The following is a 19785-nucleotide window of genomic DNA, read 5'->3' as shown; positions in this document are numbered from 1 at the left end:
AGAGAACCTTGAAACCAATGAATGCAATTGTGTAACCTTTTCCAGTCCAGCTTTCTTTTTATTTACGTACAGAGTAGGCTATGGGCTGGTGGCGATCCTGCACTTAAATTTCAATCAATTTTAGAAGTAAGCGGTAGGAACGCAATAGTAGCACCTTCATACGACATGGTGTGTGGCTTCCCCAGCCGTTGTCGACATTAAGACCCAGTTAGAATGAAATAGCCAACGGGTACATCCTTACAACACATCACCCACTGTATCCAGAGTATGGGAATATATTGATCACGATCAACTGACTGAATGTTTATGTAAATACAACACTTATGTCATACATCAGTTCGGATTCGTAAATACCAGAGCACAAATCGTGGGCAAATTGGAGTACTGGATGAGCTGAAGTACGTCACACATAACAGAATGCCATCAAAATTGATACACTGCCGAGGCAGATAAAATATTCCCGTAACATACTAAAGTGAACTGAAAGCTACCTGAGAACCAGAGAATAGCGTGTGGTCTGTGCGAGTGGAGAGCCTTACTGGAGGCATGTTCTCACAGGAGTTTCCCAGAGCTCAGTCCTAGGATAACTTTTATTCTCCTTGCGTGTCAACGTCTTCTCATCTGTTCTGTCGGCCTGTTAACTTTCCTTTCTGTGCAGACGTCCTCCAGCTTCACTCGAGAGCCACACCAGTAGATTTCAATGCAGCCACTGTCCAGATGAATAGCGATCTGTCTTCGGTGGTGCAAGACCGAGAACTAAATATGATGAAATCCTAACTACCTTCAGTACACCACCAGAAATTAATTAGTCCCAAATTGTATGTTCAGCTCCGGTATCCAAAAACCATGTCAGTAAACGCGAACGTTACGGGTGAGACTTGAGTGGGCAATTCCGCTGGACAGAAATCACTGCCGCCACGCGCAGAAAGACTCCCGCTTGCAGTCATCCGATCTCCTGAACCTCCGTTACTGCGATATAATCCAGTATGGCGCGAGACTGTAAACTCTACACGTTTAGAACAAACTGTTAATAACTGTGTGCATTACGTCTCCAACATTCGTCAATATCCACGTAACTTTCTCGCAGTCTCAGAAAGGACTGTTATTACGTGACTACCGTAAGCTGTCCGTACATCTTCGACTCTTCAGAGTGAATGAAACCCGATACTTCTTTGCATCAAAGGCCACGTACCTGTCGCATCATCATAGCTGTATTATACAAGGAGTAACTGATCTTGAACGCCAGCGGTGTCTGCCTATAAAACAAAATCATTCGCAAACTCATTCTCTGTTGCTGCTGCCTGCCTCTTCAACAAGCTACGCTACACGCTCCACACAATTCAGTGCCCCCTTGTATTTACGAAAAAAATTAATCACTTCCTTTGGCGCACCTAAAAAGGAGGAACAAATATATTCAGTTTCTTGCTATGAAACAGTAATTAAATGCTCCCGTCTTCTCCCCGTTATGCTTCCTTTTCCATTCTTTTCTTACACAATCGCTTCCATTCACTCTCTTCGTTCATGCCCACTGCTGCTCGTGCTTTGAAGTAAAACTACTTTCAGTTTTCTTGTGGTCTACTGTACGTCGACAAATACTATTATTTTATCCATTCTGGTAAGAGAACACCGCAGCCGTTTTCGTAAATTACACTGTTTGAAATACTACTACCAGCCACAACTATTTTGAACTGTTTTTATTGTATCATTACCAGTTCTGGCCCTGAACACATCGTCAGATGGTATCGTCGACTTCTTTGTGACCATAATGTAACAAAGTTTCTGTGATAGCTTTGTTTACAAAAGGTTTTTCATTTGCGTCCTAAATTATAACAAACTTTTAGTGGTTACATAGCTTTACTCTTATATACGCTCTACGCAATGCTCTTACTTCCTGGAAAGCCCTCCGATACGTATTATAGGAAAGACGTTTGCTTTTCTTTTGCGATATATGCTGATCATTGAACTGAACTAAATACAAGATGCCGGATACATTTGTTTACATCGGCTACTGCTCTGATGTGACAAACACCGTCAAATGTGTACAGATATGGTTGGTTCAGTACTGGTATTATTGCCAACACACTTCTTCGTAATACACATAATTTTAATATAGTTGTACAAGGTGTTACAAAAAAGGTACGGCCAAACTTTCAGGAAATATTCCTCACACACAAAGAAAGAAAATATGTTATGTGGACATGTGTCCGGAAACGCTTACTTTCCATGTTAGAGCTCATTTTATTATTTCTCTTCAAATCACATTTATCATGGAATGGAAACACACAGCAACAGAACGTACCAGCGTGTCTTCAAACACTTTGTTACAGGAAATGTTCGAAATGTCATCCGTTAGCGAGGATACATACATCCACCCTCCGTCGCATGGAGTCCCTGATGCGCTGATGCAGCCCTGGAGAATGGCGTATTGTATCACAGCCGTCCACAATACGAGCACGAAGAGTCTCTACATTTGGTACCGGGGTTGTGTAGACAAGAGATTTCAAATGCCCCCATAAATGAAAGTCAAGAGGGTTGAGGTCAGGAGAGCGTGGAGGCCATGGAACGCTTCTACCAATCCATCGGTCACCGAATCTGTTGTTGAGAAGCGTACGAGCACTTCGACTGAAATGTGCAGGAGCTCCATCGTGCATGAACCACATGTTGTGTCGTATTTGTAAAGGCACATGTTCTAGCAGCACATGTAGACTATCCCGTATGAAATCATGATAACGTGCTCCATTGAGCGTAGGTGGAAGAACATGGAGCCCAATCAAGACATCACAACAATGCCTGCCCAAACGTTCACAGAAAATCTGTGTTGATGACGTGACTGCACAATTGCGTGCGGATTCTCGTCAGCCCACACATGTTGATTGTGAAAATTTACAATTTGATTACATTGGAATGAAGCCTCATCCGTAAAGAGAACATTTGCAATGAAATGAGGATTGACACATGGTTGGATGAACCATTCGCAGAAGTGTACCCGTGGAGGCCAATCAGCTGCTGATAGTGCCTGCACGCGCTTTACATGGTACGGAAACAACTGGTTCTCCAGTAGCACTCTCCATATAGTGACGTGGTCCACGTTACCTTGTACAGCAACAACTTCTCTGACGCTGACATTCGGGTTATCGTCACCTGCACGAAGAATTGCCTCGTCCATTGCAGGTGTCCTCGTCGTTCTAGGTCTTCCCCAGTCGCGAGTCATAGGCTGGAATGTTCCATGCTCCCTAAGACGCCGATCAATTGCTTCGAACGTCTTCCTGTCGGGACACTTTCGTTCTGGAAATCTGTCTCGATACAAACGTACCGCGCCATGACTATTGCCCCGTGCTAATCATACATCAAATGGGCATCTGCCTAATCATACATCAAATGTGCATCTGCCAACTCCGCAATTGTAAACATTGCACTGACTGCAAAACCTCGTTCGTGATGAACACTAACCTGTTGATGCTGCTTACTGATGTGCTTGATGCTAGTACTGTAGAGAAATGAGTCGCATGTCAACACAACCACCGAAGTCAACATTACCTTCCTTCAATTTGGCCAACTGGCGGTGAATCGAGAAGGTACTGACGAAACTAAAATGAGCTCTAACATGGAAAGTAAGCGTTTCCGGACACATCTCCACATAACATCTTTTCTTTATTTGTGTGTGAGGAATGTTTCCTGAAAGTTTGTAACACCCTGTATATTTAATTATTTAGGTGTGAAAGATAGTGGTAATTGCCTATGTAGAATTTTATCTCTGTAAGTTAAGCATTATTTCAATCAATTTAGGTTATAGGAAGTGTATGAAAGTTTGAAGATACATATGTTTTTTAATTCTAGTTGATCATTCAATATGCAGTCACGTTTATTGTGAATGTAGTTATATGTTTATAATTCCTCTAACAAATTCATCTTTACTCCTTTTTCGCCGGCCGGAGTGGCCGTGCGGTTCTAGGCGCTGCAGTCTGGAGCCGAGCGACCGCTACGGTCGCAGGTTATAATCGTGCCTCGGGAATGGATGTGTGTGATGTCCTTAGGTTAGTTAGGTTTAATTAGTTCTAAGTTCTAGGCGACTGAAGACCTCAGAAGTTAAGTCGCATAGTGCTCAGAGCCACTGTTTTGTACTCCTTTTTCGGTAAAATGTTATGTCTATAAAGTTTCTTCGATGCTTATCTCTGTGTTTATGAGTTGGTCCAACTAAATAGCTAAATTTGACGTGTTTAGGTTGTTGAGCCTGAGAGCATCCATGTGTTTACCGTATCGTACGTTGAAACTCGTACAGTTCGAATGTAAAATTTGGGGCACACAGAATAATATAATTTTAAATGCCAGACCTTTGGTGTATTTCAGATTTTAAATTTAAGTTGTCAAAAATTTTCTTTCATTTTATTGTTTGTGGAGAAATTAATTTTCATATTTTTGCCACGGAATGAGTTTGCAGTTCAATATGGCAAATTAGCAGTGAATGGTATGCAGTCATATTTCATAGAGTTTGGAGGAACTGTTTGTGCTAATAAAGTGCTGCTTCATTTTTTCTTGGATATATTTTTGTCTCTGTGTTTATTTCTAATTCTGTTGTGATGTTTGGGGACAGTGCAGTGCAGAAGAGAAGAATAAAACACTTGTAGTTACATCAGAAGAAGGAAGCTCTGAAGTAATAATTTATGCAGCCGACTATTTAAATAAGACACTCGACTCTTCAGAATCAACAACATAAAGGAAATTAATTCCGAAAAACATGACAGACCTCGAAGAATGCAACTTCCCCTTAACCTCAACTGAAAAATCTGAACGCACAATAATGAACCAATCAGCCCCAAGCTTCGATCGGAACCACAGATTCACAAAGAACATTATTTTATACGTCTGACTGTAAACTAGTGAAAGAGCCATTTCTACAATATCAGTTAAAATCTTAACGAGGTGCTCACCAAGGGCTTTGTATTTGAATACAGTATTTGTGTAAAGAACAGCTGCGAGCTTTCAGAAAACATCAAATTCATTCACATGCTAAACAGGCCAGATTAAAATCCTTCAATATCGTTAATTTAAATGCAAATATGCCGGTAAAAAAACAATCTTAGTAAATAAAAATAACTGGTTTGCATATAAAGAGCTCAGTCTACCTGAAATTTATGAGCTTGTTGAAGTTCTAACCTTAGTGTTACCACGTATGTTCTTCAGCTTTAATAACAATTTTTATGAAAAGGCCTGAAACTAGTAACGGTACAATAAAAACGTGTGGCTGGTTACAGTACTTCTTTATGCTTTTCTTCAATTCAGTACCCCCTCACTAGTTATCGAATATACACATATAATTTTTGTCATTTTTCTGTAGTACCACACTTCAAAATCATCTATTCTCTTCTCGGCTAAACTGCTTATCATCTGAGTGCCAGTTTCCCAAAGCGACCTTCAGAAAATAATTAATAACGCTCAAATTTATATTCGGTAGTAACAATTTTATGTATTCAGAAATGCTTTTCTTCTATGTGCTAGTCTACATTTTATCTTCTCTGCTTCGCCCATCATCAGTTATTGTGTTGCCAAAATAACACATCTACTAGTCACTGAACTGCTAATTTTCGTACTCATTTCCTAATTAATTCCCTCAACTTCTACTGATTTAAATCGACAACATTCCGTCACCGTTGTTTTTCTTATGTTGCCATTCTCTTATAACCGCTTTTCAAGACAGTATCCGTTCTGTTAAACTGCCCTTCCAAGTCCTTTGCCGTCCAACAGTTTGCAAAATTCATGTTTCTCTTATATCTAAGTGTTTTATCGCAGATTAGATATAAGATTTCTGATAGCAAATGTGTCGTAAGGGACATAACATAAAATGCCTACTTGTATGTAATAGAGGGCCAGATAGATCTAATCTTGCGAGGACAGATTTATCAATCAGTAAAAAATAAAATGAAAACTGTGATATCAGAATTTTATCGTACATTGTGTTTACATATTTTTTACCTATTACGTTTTTTTTTGCCGTGTAATAGAGTCTTCAGTGACAGAACTGATGCAGTAATAATGACCTCACTATGTAACTTCCTGCAGACAGACTCTATGAAATAGATACTTCATTCACAAAAATATGTATTTGCTGTGGAAAGTGCTCCACACTGGGAGGCTTTTCACGTTTTCTCCTCTGGCTTACCTGTAACAAAGCTTTAATATATTTTCTGATTTCATTTACAAATAATAGCATTCACATTATCTATGCTGCAGGCTTTTTCTGAAATTACAATAATTTCTCCGCGGAAGTAAACTTTTCCCAAATGTGAAAATTTGTTCCAAGGTTCAGCATGGTCACACACATAGGAACAAAGTGCTTTAATCGAGAATATCTTGTCAGTGCTGAATTTAACAATCTATGTGATACACACCAACATTCACGAAGTGAAAGAAAATTACATAGAAGTATTATCAAACAGCAGACACGAGTTAAAATCCTTTTGAAAAAGTACTAGCGGAAAAATGCTCTTATCAGAGCACAAGAAGGGCAAGTATTTTCCTATTTAAAAGTCTCTGATTTATAAGTCGGGTACCAGCTGCCTCATTCTACCTTCCTCAGCACCTTTAAAAATATTCACTAAAATTTAGGCATGTGAACATATTCGCGGTCTTTCAAACATGTAACTCACTTCCATTCCCACAAGCTCTCCTAAATGCAACTCGCTTACACCAACCAGTATATTGCTCTAGGTCGCTCGTACCCATTCCCACCGACCTTCTCTTTTTCACCACACATTCAGCCCAAGTCATTGTCCATATCGCTGTGTATCTCTCTCTCACTGTCTCTTTCATTCTGCCCTAATACTATTGTTTCCCTTCATTGTCCCTATCTGTCTCTTGCTCTCTTTTAATTCTAGTATGCCATTCATTCCTTTCCAATATTGGTCTCTCTTTTCACTGTCATTATCTCTCTCTTCCTCGTTGTCATTGTCATAGACCCTTCCTCTCATTATCACTGGTTTTGGGACTTAACTGCTATGGTCATCAGTCCCTAAGCTTACACACTACTGAACCTAAATTATCCTAAAGACAAACACACACACCCACGCCCGAGGGAGGACTCGAACCTCCGCCGGGACCAGCCGCACAGTCCATGACTGCAGCGCCCGAGACCGCTCGGCTAACCCCGCGCGGCTTTCTATTCCTCCTCATTACCTCCCTCCCACTTGCAATGTCTCCTTCACTCTTTTCCTAGCACTGTTCTGTCAATGTCAACTATGATCCGCTGCCAACTTGTCCCTCTCTTTCTCTCACACCACCATTCTCTTCTTCGCTCTTTTTATAATACAACCATTGTCTACCGTTTTCCAGTATTTATTATTTTGCGGCCTCTTTCAAATATGGCTCTGAGCACTATGGGACTTAACATCCTGCCCGAGGCAGGATTCGAACCTGCGACCGTAGCAGTCGCGCGGTTCCGGACTGAAGCGCCTAGAACCGCTCGGCCATCGCTGCCGGCTCGGTCTCTTTCCCATTGCCACTGTCTACTTCTCTCTCTGCATGAAGAAGCGTGAATTTTTGGAAGAATCCTTAAAGGTGCTGAGGAAGATAGAGACAGCTGATGATATTGCACTTCCCAGTCAAAGTCTTTTAAATAAACAGGAGCATTTCATATACTTGTGCTCCGATGGGGGGCCTTTACCATTTTTTCTCTGGTTTTCTTCTTTTCTCTACTACAGCAAGGCATGTCACTTATGTGAAAAGAACTTTATGGGCGAGCAAAATTTTAATAATTTACTTACGTGAAACTGAAATAAAGCAAAACTAGTTTTACACCTCAGAGCGGATTTCACGCCTACAAAAATTTAGCATCTGCTTCAGTACTATGACTTGGGGTTCCCTGAACCCTTCTGATGACACCAGACAGACTTTACAGCATGTTTCTTAGAGCTGCGTCACTTTATAAACTATGTTTTAGCCTAACACAGGACTTTATGTGTTATTTTAAGTGTACAAGTAGAGTAAATTTGAATATTCGTATTTCGGAAACGGATGAAGATATGAAGAAAATTTTCGAGTTTGTTCGAGATCGAGATCATAGGAATATACATAAACAATTACAGCCATATTCTGTACTTAGCCGTCCTGAAATCCATGGATAGGTTTAGTATCCAAAAACCTGTTTTTAGGGTGTTTCGCGATAAAGGATAAAGATTTTTAAAACGGGAAGATAAATGCATAGAGAATATAACGTTAAAATTCGAAAAATTTGCCGGGGTTAGTTATTCAGAAGTCTACTGCTGACGGCGCAAACATGGTGTAAAACTCTTTTTCTTGTTTTCTCAGGAACCGTTCATGAACTACACTCCTGGAAATGGAAAAAAGAACACATTGACACCGGTGTGTCAGACCCACCATACTTGCTCCGGACACTGCGAGAGGGCTGTACAAGCAATGATCACACGCACGGCACAGCGGACACACCAGGAACCGCGTAGTTGGCTGTCGAATGGCGCTGGTTGCGCAGCATTTGTGCACCGCCGCCGTCAGTGTCAGCCAGTTTGCCGTGGCATACGGAGCTCCATCGCAGTCTTTAACACTGGTAGCATGCCGCGACAGCGTGGACGTGAACCGTATGTGCAGTTGACGGACTTTGAGCGAGGGCGTATAGTGGGCATGAGGGAGGCCGGGTGGACGTACCGCCGAATTGCTCAACACGTGGGGCGTGAGGTCTCCACAGTACATCGATGTTGTCGCCAGTGGTCGGCGGAAGGTGCACGTGCCCGTCGACCTGGGACCGGACCGCAGCGACGCACGGATGCACGCCAAGACCGTAGGATCCTACGCAGTGCCGTAGGGGACCGCACCGCCACTTCCCAGCAAATTAGGGACACTGTTGCTCCTGGGGTATCGGCGAGGACCATTCGCAACCGTCTCCATGAAGCTGGGCTACGGTCCCGCACACCGTTAGGCCGTCTTCCGCTCACGCCCCAACATCGTGCAGCCCGCCTCCAGTGGTGTCGCGACAGGCGTGAATGGAGGGACGAATGGAGACGTGTCGTCTTCAGCGATGAGAGTCGCTTCTGCCTTGGTGCCAATGATGGTCGTATGCGTGTTTGGCGCCGTGCAGGTGAGCACCACAATCAGGACTGCATACGACCGAGGCACACAGGGCCAACACCCGGCATCATGGTGTGGGGAGCGATCTCCTACACTGGCCGTACACCACTGGTGATTGTCGAGGGGACACTGAATAGTGCACGGTACATCGAAACCGTCATCGAACCCATCGTTCTACCATTCCTAGACCGGCAAGGGAACTTGCTGTTCCAACAGGACAATGCACGTCCGCATGTATCCCGTGCCACCCAACGTGCTCTAGAAGGTGTAAGTCAACTACCCTGGCCAGCAAGATCTCCGGATCTGTCCCCCATTGAGCATGTTTGGGACTGGATGAAGCGTCGTCTCACGCGGTCTGCACGTCCAGCACGAACGCTGGTCCAACTGAGGCGCCAGGTGGAAATGGCATGGCAAGCCGTTCCACAGGACTACATCCAGCATCTCTACGATCGTCTCCATGGGAGAATAGCAGCCTGCATTGCTGCGAAAGGTGGATATACACTGTACTAGTGCCGACATTGTGCATGCTCTGTTGCCTGTGTCTATGTGCCTGTGGTTCTGTCAGTGTGATCATGTGATGTATCTGACCCCAGGAATGTGTCAATAAAGTTTCCCCTTCCTGGGACAATGAATTCACGGTGTTCTTATTTCAATTTCCAGGAGTGTATATGATGCCTCCATAAGCCCCGTAATGCAAACAGAACCAACCAATTTTCTACATTTGTCTGATCTGTAGGAAGTGTATAACGTCCAAATGTTGACCCTGTACTGTAGGATACTTACAGTATGTCTATACTTGTGATGAGTATGCCAATGGTCCCCAGCCCCAATTTTCATTTTCGAGACAGGAAAATTATTAAGAAAGTAAGGAAACTCAGTTCACTTGCCCGTAGCACGTGTTCCATGGGAGAAGACATTCCGTTTCGATGTAGATAATAGTTCACGTCTGAGCTAGTAACGTATGTCATAACAATCCACATGTTCTGTAATTAGTTTTTAAAACATATAGAATTGTATTCGCCGTAATACTCTACAACTGAAGGATTAACAAGATCGTATAACTTTAAAATTTTATGCAGTGCTGAAGTATGTAAACTCATAATATTTACAAACGCTGCACAAAATACAACCTCACGTGTGACAACATAAACGGTAGAAAATTCCGGTAGCTGCTTATTGTGGTCTCTAATACGCGTTCCTCCATATGATTCTGAAATGGGTCACTAGATTGAACATTGACTAGGAAACATGAGGTGTTCCTAGGTACATTATATTCCAGGTACAACACTCTCCTCCACAGATCTCACAGCCTATTCGTTGCGTACATGAGAACGAGAGTGACACCACAGAATGCTGTCACAAAAGTGGGAGGGAGTCCGTAAAAGCTTTGAATTCTTAGGTTCGAACCATTCCAGCAAGAGAAGCAGCCTCATGGACAACTCAGCTGGACCCCGAGTGCTTAGCGTGCGAATGTAACTGCTGTAGGAACGACTGTCGAGACACGTGGCGAATATGGCGAAGGATAGCGTCGAAATACTAAAAGTAGCTGTTCGCATTTTCTTTTTCTCACTTTAAGAAGGAAATAACATTTGAATTAACAAAACTGACGCGGTACACCTCGTTGTTGAGGCCGGAATTGCATCTGCGTATGCAAAGCACCTGTTCAAAAGCATTCGGACACCTATTAATGCACATAAATGGTGGGCCCATCCTTTGCCTCCATGAAGGCTTGGACTCTGCTAGGGACACTTTCAGTGAGGTCTGGGCAGGATTGGTTAACAACGTGCTTCCGGGTGTTTTGCAGAGTTGTAACCCGTATTTCCATTTTGTGTGCTAAATAAATGCACTAAATCCATAAAATCAGTAAGATGCACTGAATTTGTAAAATGGAATCATTAGTTCGGTAGAACACCCAAAATCAAAGCACGCTATTAATTTTTCGTTGAGGTGTCTGAATGTTTGTGAAGCAATGGCGGTTCATTCTTCCTCAATGGCGCAAACGGGGGAAGGCAGTGATGTTGGACGCTGGGATCTGGAGAAAAGTCGGCGTCCTGACCCATCCCAAAGGTGTTATGTTGGGTTCGGGTCGTGATTGTGAACAGGAAATTCTATATCGGGAATGGTTCTCATTGTAAAATGTGCGTTCAGTGTTTTCTGAAGCGCACTAAGTGAACCGCAGCCTGATCATGAAATACACTAATGAGCCAAATAGTATGACCACTGCCCATCGCGATGTTGGATGCCGCCTGGAGGTGTTTCGGGCATGTGACGCGATAACGAATGTATGTTAGCGAAGCAGACACGGACAGGGGTTTACCATGGCGCAGCTATGGACTGCAAATGGGAAATCCATTGAGATAAGCAACTTTGACAAAGGACAGATTCTTTGCATGCAGCGCCTGTGAACGAGTATCTCGAAAACGGTGAACCTGTTCCAATGTTCACCTGCTACTGTCATGAGCGTCTACGGAAAGATGTAGGACAGTGAAACTACCACTAGGCGCTAAATGGTTGGACGTCCACGACTCTTCATTCAGAACGTAGGGTTCGGAGGCTTGTCTGCTTTGTAAAGTAGGATACATGGTGGTCTGTGCCATCTCAGCCGAAATAGCACAATGCTGGCGCACGCACAAGTGTTTCAGACCACACCGTTCATCGCACATTGTTGAACATGGAGCTCCTCAGCAGACCTCTGATACGTGTTCACATGATGACCCAAAGGCAGCGTCAGTTACGATTTCAGTGGGCGCGGGACCATCGGGATACGACCGTCGATCAATGGAAACGTATTGGCTCTTCGACGAAATTAAATTTTTGCTACACTAAGTCGCTGGTCATCTCCACAAGCGCCGTCATCGAGGTGAACGACGGCTCGAAACGTACAGAGCGCCGAGGACGCAGGTTCATGGGATCAGTATTATGCTATGGGAGACATTCTCCTGCGAGCGCGGAGGAGCTGTGGTAGTAATGGAAGATACGCTGACAACTGCGAACCATCTGCATCCCTCCATGTTGATGTCTTCCCCAACGGTGACGGTATCTTTAAGCAGTGTAATTGTCCTTATCTCGGAGCCGGAACCTTGATACGGTAGTATGAAGAACGGTATAATGAACTCACGATGATGATCAAATTCACCCGATGTCCTATGGATCCCGCCTGAGTCCAAATCGTGCGCCATCAACGCGTATGCAATCTGCGGCCCGTTATTTACGAGAATTACACGACCTGTGAGTAGACATCTAATGCCACACACGTCCACAAACGTACCAACAAACTGTTAGATCCCTGATATACAGAATGAGTTATTTATTTCGCTCCAAAACAGACAAACAAGCTATTAAGAAAGTGGGCATAACGTTTTGGCTCATCATTTTACACCCTTGTGCGATTCACTTCGCTCTTCAGTGCTGGCGCTGCACACGGTCGGGGGTAAAGTTCTCTAGGCTTTTGCGATACTCAGACCCATCCACCGGATTGCTACAGGCTACAGTTTGATTCTTAAGTCCTAATCGTTCGTTGCCAGTTGTTCATTGTACAGTGAAGTCGCTCTTTCCAACATCAGAAGCGTCACTCAGCACTACCTACAGACGTGTGGGGCTTATGAGGAACTGTTTTACCATTGTACCTCACTATTTTTAACCCTCTATCCTAGCTACAGTGATGGTAGAACTTTGGAGTTCACGAGTGATTCCTTTCGCTGATTTCATGCGATTTTTCACAACGACCCTCCACAATGCTCTACTGTCCCTGTCCATCAGGACAAGTGGTCCCCTTGGTCTTGGTTTAACTGTGATTGTTCCTTCGAGTTTCCACTTCACAATCACGTCACCAACAGCCGCCTTGGGTAGCTTTACAAGGCTTGAAATGCAACTGATGGACTTGTTACTTAAGGGGGCGTACTGAAAAGTGATACCTCCAAATTTTTTATGTGAAAACTGTTAGAAATTTTTAAATGAAACAAATGTTACTAACATTCTACATCATTATTCTTGATATCTACATATTTGCAGCCCTCAGCCGCTAGAGCGCTCCGAATTGTAGCGTGTAACGTGACTGTATGTAATGTAAACACGTCGGTGCGTCGGAATCAGAATATTTTAGCCGAGTTTCGAATTCGAAGATACGTGAAACACCCTGTCCCTCTGCATAACAATGGCAGACCACACATAAGCGCAGTGACGCCTGCAACAATCCGACGGCTTGTGGTGACTGTCATCGATCATTTTCCATACAGTTCCGACTTGACGCCATCCGATTTTCATTTGTTTTCAAAACTTAAAGAACACATTCAATTACTTTACTTTGATAGTTGCGAAGCGCTGCAATAAGAGATGAGGTTGTGGGTCCGTCAACAAACTGATCTCTCACTGGGAGGAATGTTTTCGTGTGTACATTCAAGAAAGGTAGTAGGAGTAATCCACTAAGTTACAGGCCCATATGATTAACGTCGATATGCAGCAGGATTTTGGAACATATATTGTGTTCGAACGTTATGAATTACCTCGATGAAAAGGGTCCATTGACACACAGTCATCACGGATTTAGAAAACATCGTTCTTGTAAAACACAACTAGCTCTTTACTTTCACGATGTGCTGAGTGCTATTGACAAGGGATTTGAAATTGATTCCGTATTTCCCGTTTTCCGAAAGGCTTTTGACACTGTACCACACAAGGGGCTTCACGTGAAATTGCTTGCTTATGGAATATGTCTCATTTATGTGACTGTATTCTTAATTTTCTGTAATAGAGGTCACAGTTCGTAGTAACTGACGAAAAGTCATCGAGTAAAGCGGAAGTGAATTCTGGCATTCCCCAAAATAGAGTTATAGGCCTTTTGCTGTTCCTGATCTATACAAACGATTTGGGGGAGAATCCGAGCAGCCGTCTTAGATTGTTTGCAGATGACGCTGTGTTTATCGTCTAGTAAAGGAATCAGAAGATCAAAACAAACTGCAAAACGATTTAGAAAAGGTAAGGTGCGAAAATTGGCAGGTGACGCTAAATAACGAAAAGTGTGAGGACAATACTTTTATTTTCAATTCTGATGATTCAAATAACATATCCAGTAGTATGAGAAAGAGAATTTATTCGTTCAATAATAATCAGATCCAGATTACTATTGAGCTTCAAGCTGAAATAACTGCTTAACGCTAATAACACGGCAAAAATTTGCCCTGATAATAGTACTATCATATTGTATTCAACTAAGAACATTTATTTGAACCATTATCGTCTTAACAGTTATCATTGGCGCAATAATGCACATCAGTGGTAAGAGGAATCCGTTAACTACTGTTGCACGATAAATCAGTCAAATCTAAAGACCGTAAATTCATCTAAATACCTAGGAATCACAACTGCGAATAACTTAAATACGAAGGAAAACAGGAAATATGAGGAAGACTAACCGAAGACTGCGTTTTATTGGCAGGACTCTTAGAAAATGTAACAGATCTACTGAAGAGAGTGCCTATACTACGCCTGTCCGTCCTCTTTTAGAAAACTGCTGTGCGGTGTAGGATGCTTACCAGAGAGTGTTGACGGAGTACATAGAGATAGTTCCAAGAAGGGCAGCACGTTTTGTATTATAGATGAATAGGGGACACAGTGTCACAGAAATAGCACAGGATTTGGGGTGGACATCATTAAAACAAAGGCGTTTGTCGTTGCGGTGGAATCTTCTGATGAAATTCCAATCACCAACTTTCTCCTCCGAATGCGAATATCTTTTGTTGACACCTACCTACATAGGGAGAAACTATCATCACGATAAAATAAGGAAAATCAGAGCTCGCACGGAAAGATACAGGTGTTCGTTTTTTCCATGCGTTGTGCGAGAATGGAATGATAGAGAACTGTGAAAGTGGTTCGATGAACCCTCTGCCAGGCACTTAAATATGATCTGCTTAGTATCTATGTAGATGTAAATGTCTCCAAGGTGGTTACGTTGAGAAATACATATGTAAACTTGAAGAATGTAAGAGACAGAATATTAATAGCGGTGTTTCTGTGTAAAAACTTTTAAGAGTTTTCTCATAAAAAAAATCGGAGACATTTCTTTTCAGCGCATCCTCGTAGATGACGTCCAGGGGCTAGTGAGCATTCACAGTCGCTGAGCTCTCCTGACTAACAGATTCTGCTGTAACTGCTTCTCTGCGTACAATACGATATTTGCCTCCTCATATACTGGCTGGTCTGCCTCTCGTGCCTTCTAGTGGTCACTTCAGCAATAGCCCTATATTGGGATGTGCGGATAGTTCTGATGAGACGATGTATCATTAACATTATTTATGAAATATCAAATGGCCGGCCGGTGTGGCCGTGCGGTTCTAGGCGCTTCATTCTGGAACCGCGTGACCGCTACGGTCGCAGGTTCGAATCCTGCCTCGGGCATGGATGTGTGTGATGTCCTTAGGTCAGTTAGGTTTAAGTAGTTCTAAGTTCTAGGGGACTGATGACCTTAGAAGTTAAGTCCCATAGTGCTCAGAGCCATTTGAAATATCAAATAATTAATTCCTTGTTAAACTTGTATAAGATATTTGTTATCTCTGTCGTAACTCCTGCATCAGTACCAAAAACTACAGTAGTATTGCCCATTTATTTTAAAGATAGATGCCATTCTCACCTCGTTCTCACCCAACATTAAATTACTGTGTCTGATTTTTAAAGCCATTCATGGGATAATCTATCGGGCTTTGGCCACATGAGCTACACTTACTCAAATGCGTAAAGGTAAAGCCATCACAAATTAGTTAAGTGTTAAGTGAACATTGCAATCCATTTTTAATCTTTGTAAAAGTTAGTCTTCTCTCATATAATTTCAAATGGCTTCCTCTCTTATAATACTTAAGTTATTCATTAGTAATTAACCTTTTTCCCAAATTGGTTTTCTACTTAATGATGTGTATGCCATATGTGATGCTACTGTCATTCTTCCTTTAACTGTCTCCTTACTTTACGACTTGGATACGGTAATAAAGGTAGCGCTATGGTGCCAAAGACAAAATTTTCGTTTTATGTCATGTGAGGGAAGAACAAAAATCATGTCACAGACAAGCTTAGGGATGAAATGATGCAGCACAATCGCAAAATGTCACTGCATGAGAAACACGAATGGAAATCAATGTAATTCTGAAGAAATTTAAGACAAGTGATTACGGTCCTTGCGGTTGAGTCTCACCTCATCACATTTTGGCCTTTAGTTAAATATAAAACATCACTTTGTATTTATCCGCCACACTGAATAAACACACAGTTAAAACTCTAGTGTTAGGAGATGCAGGTCCACCTCACATAAACATTATTATGCGCTGCTGGAACAGCTACCTTACCGACACAGGCGACGACCACGACGACAAAGATGAATGCCTTCTGCATGGCGAATGATAGACAAGAGTCCGTAACACAGCCCTATATATACAGGGAATCGCCCACTGCTTCGGAATGCAAATTTAAGCGGAAAAATGTGCATAATAGTGATAATTACTTGCAAATTGCATGTCCGTGAGGTATCTTGTATTTTGCTTCTGATTATCCACACCATGTTTAAACAAAAGTTAAATCGAAATTCCTTGTCCGTTATCATAAGAGAGTTGCATGTCTACCCGGGTAAGCCCGATAATAGAAATATTACGAGGTACAAACTCTACTTTTAGATGTTTTTTTTCTAGACGTTGAGTTACTGCATGCATCAGTACTGCGATAAAGGCTGACAAGGAAACCTTAGCCTACTTGCCACTATCAACAGGAGTCATAGGTAATTACGTCGTTGGGAAGTTTTAAAAGTGTGTATGCCGTTGGAGAATTTCTTTGGTTTCATTCCTAGTTATAAACTAAATAAGTCGTATTATAAGGAACACTGGCTGTTATATAAAGCTGCATTATTTGTAAGTCATTCCATCGACTTCCATAGTCGTCAATTGTGTTCGCTGAAAATACTGTACCACGTTATTTTCATACAGAAAAATAGTCCATATGTACCGAGATTAAGTAAAGGAAGCATAATCATTAGGATTTTTGACATTAACTTTACGATGTAAAAGGGCTACGAAGTTCTTTCTCGACGTAATTTTGATACACGGTGTCGCGCCACGGTCGATGATGGAAACATTTTGTTGTTTAATCCGAATCGACTACCACATTGCTGTTGTTGATGTCGTCTTCGGTCCAGAGACTGGTTTGCTGCAGCTCTCCATCCTACTCTATCCTGTCCAAGCCTGTTAACCTCCGAATAACTAGTGGAATCAACATCTTTCTGAACCTGCTTACTGTTCTCATCTCTTGGTCTCCCTCTACGATTTTTACGCTCCACGATTCCCTCCAGTAATAATTGGTGATCCCTTGATGCCTCAGAACGTGTCCCTTCTTCTAGTCAAGTTGTGCCACATATTCCTCTTCTCCCCTATTCTATTCAGTACCTCCTCATTAGTTACGTGATCTACCCATCTAATCTTCAGCATTCTTCTGTAACACCACATTTCGAAAGCTTCTATTCTCTTCTTGTCTACACTGTTTATCGCCCATGTTTCACTTCCTTACATGGCTACACTCCACACAAATACTTTTAGAAAAGACTTCCTGACACTTAAGTCTATACTCGATGTTGACAAGTTTCTCTTCTTCAGAAACGGTTTCCTCGCCATAGCCAGTCTACATTTTATATCCTCTCTACTTCGACCATCATCAGTTATTTTGCTCCCAAAACAGCAAAACTCATTTACTACTTTAAGCGTCTCATTTCCTAATCTAATTCCCTCAGCATCACCTGATGTAATTCTACTACATTCCATTATCCTCGTTTTGCTTTTGTCGATGTTTGTCTTATATCCTCCTTTCAAGATACTGTCCATTCCGTTCAGCTGCTCTTCCACATCCTTTGCTGTCGCTGACAGAACTACGAAGTCGTGGGCAAAGCTCAAAGTTTTTATTTCTTCTCCATGGATTTTAATACTTACTCCAATTTTTTTTCTTTTATTTCCTTTACTGCTTGCTCAGTAAACAAATTAAACAACGTCAGGGATAGGCTACAACCCTGTCTCACTCCCTTCTCGCCCACTGCTTCCCTTTCATGCCCCTTGACTCCTATAAACCATCCGGGCCGCGCGGGATTAGCGGAGCGGTGCCGGCACGGTAGCTCAGCGTGCTCGGTCAGAGGGGTAGCTGCCCTCTGTAATAAAACAACTGAGCTAATAGTGTATGGGGGCTTAATTAAATAAAATGCAAATAATTTTAATTTTTAGTCGCTGTTTGTCCGATTACGAAGTCTCGTAACCGGTTGGCCCTGACTAGTATTACTCCGCAATCTGACTGCATAGAATAACGACAAAGAATGAAAGGAAATTTCCGTTAACACAATTAATTAATTAAGTCCCCAGCAACTATAAAAGTTACGAAACAAAAGCTACGAAACAACAAAGCACAAGTGTAACTGTTCTGTGTGTGGAAGTGTGATTCAACGTACACATCTGGCACGGTTCTTTCTCAATAAGACAAGATATTTTAAACACCATTTACAGTGAAGTAATTAACAAAAACAGAAATACTATAATTGCACATAGAAACCAGAATTACACTCTAATACATGAACACAAGCCAGATGCTTTGTTGACTGAACCTGTGACCAAGAGACATTGTTAGTTAGGAAATTTGAAATTAAAAAAAATTTTTTTACCTTCATATATATTGACGAAAAATATACTCTGATCATTACAACATCCACATTCGAACAACATCTGCTGTCTAGCCCGTCAAAACAACTGCACACGACATGGCCTCAACTAATACAGCTATCAACATCCTCTCAGCAAGCACTACCCACGACAACTTCTGAACTACCACTGCCCTCGACATTCTCTGAACAACTACTGTCAGTGGAGGCGGCGAAATAAAACTGTTTGGCGCAATCTCTGGCGCTGTGACTCAGTGTAGCCACCTTTCACTAGATCAACAACGAACTTAAACGGATGTCTTACGACGTCCGCCCCGAGCAGATGCGACGAACAAAAGCGAACAAAATGAGATTTACAAAAAAAAAAAAAAAAAAAAAAAAAAAAAAAAGCGATCTAAGCGCTGCAGTCATGGACTGTGCGGCTGATCCTGGCGGAGGTTCGAGTCCTCCCACGGGCATGGGTGTGTGTGTTTGTCCTTAGGATAATTTAGGTTAAGTAGTGTGTAAGCTTAGGGACTGATGACCTTAGCAGTTAAGTCCCATAACATTCCACACACATTTGAACATTTTTGAAACCATCTGGTTTCTGTACAAATTGTAAATAGCCTTTTCCTCCCTCTATTTTACACCTCTCATCTTCAGAATTAGAAACAGAGTATTCCAGTAAACATTGTTTAAAGCTTTTTCTACAAATGCTATAAACTTAGGTTTGCCTTTCCTCAACCTATCTTCCAAGGTAAGTCCTTTGGTCAGTATTGCCTCGCGTGTTCCAAAATTTCTACGAAATCCAAACTGATCTGCCCCAAAGTCGGCTTCATACTTTTTTAAAGAATTCGTGTTACTATTTTGCAGCCATGACTTACTGAATTGATAGTTTGGAAATTTTCACACTAGTCAACATCTCTTGTCTTGGGGATTGGAATTATTACATTGTTCTTGAGGTCTTAAGGTATTTCACCTGTCTCTTACATCTTGTTTACCAGATGGAAGAGCTTTGTCACAGGTATCTCTCCCAAGGATATCAGTATTTCAAGTGGAAT

General features: G+C 42.1%; 1 protein-coding gene across 1 annotated transcript in view; it reads right to left on the bottom strand.

The window, feature by feature from the left end:
* Positions 1-16476, bottom strand: part of LOC126234711 (uncharacterized) — a 29636-nt gene extending 13160 nt beyond the window's left edge. Inside the window, exon 1 of the mRNA XM_049943458.1 lies at positions 16410-16476. Within this exon, the coding sequence (XP_049799415.1) occupies positions 16410-16455 (46 nt within the window). The 5' untranslated portion in view covers positions 16456-16476. The remainder of the gene's footprint in view (positions 1-16409) is intronic.
* Positions 16477-19785: the final 3309 nt, after the last annotated feature.

Source organism: Schistocerca nitens, chromosome 2 (genome assembly GCF_023898315.1).
Source record: "Schistocerca nitens isolate TAMUIC-IGC-003100 chromosome 2, iqSchNite1.1, whole genome shotgun sequence".
Taxonomy (NCBI): domain Eukaryota; kingdom Metazoa; phylum Arthropoda; class Insecta; order Orthoptera; family Acrididae; genus Schistocerca; species Schistocerca nitens.
This window is presented reverse-complemented; position numbering and strand designations above follow the sequence as displayed.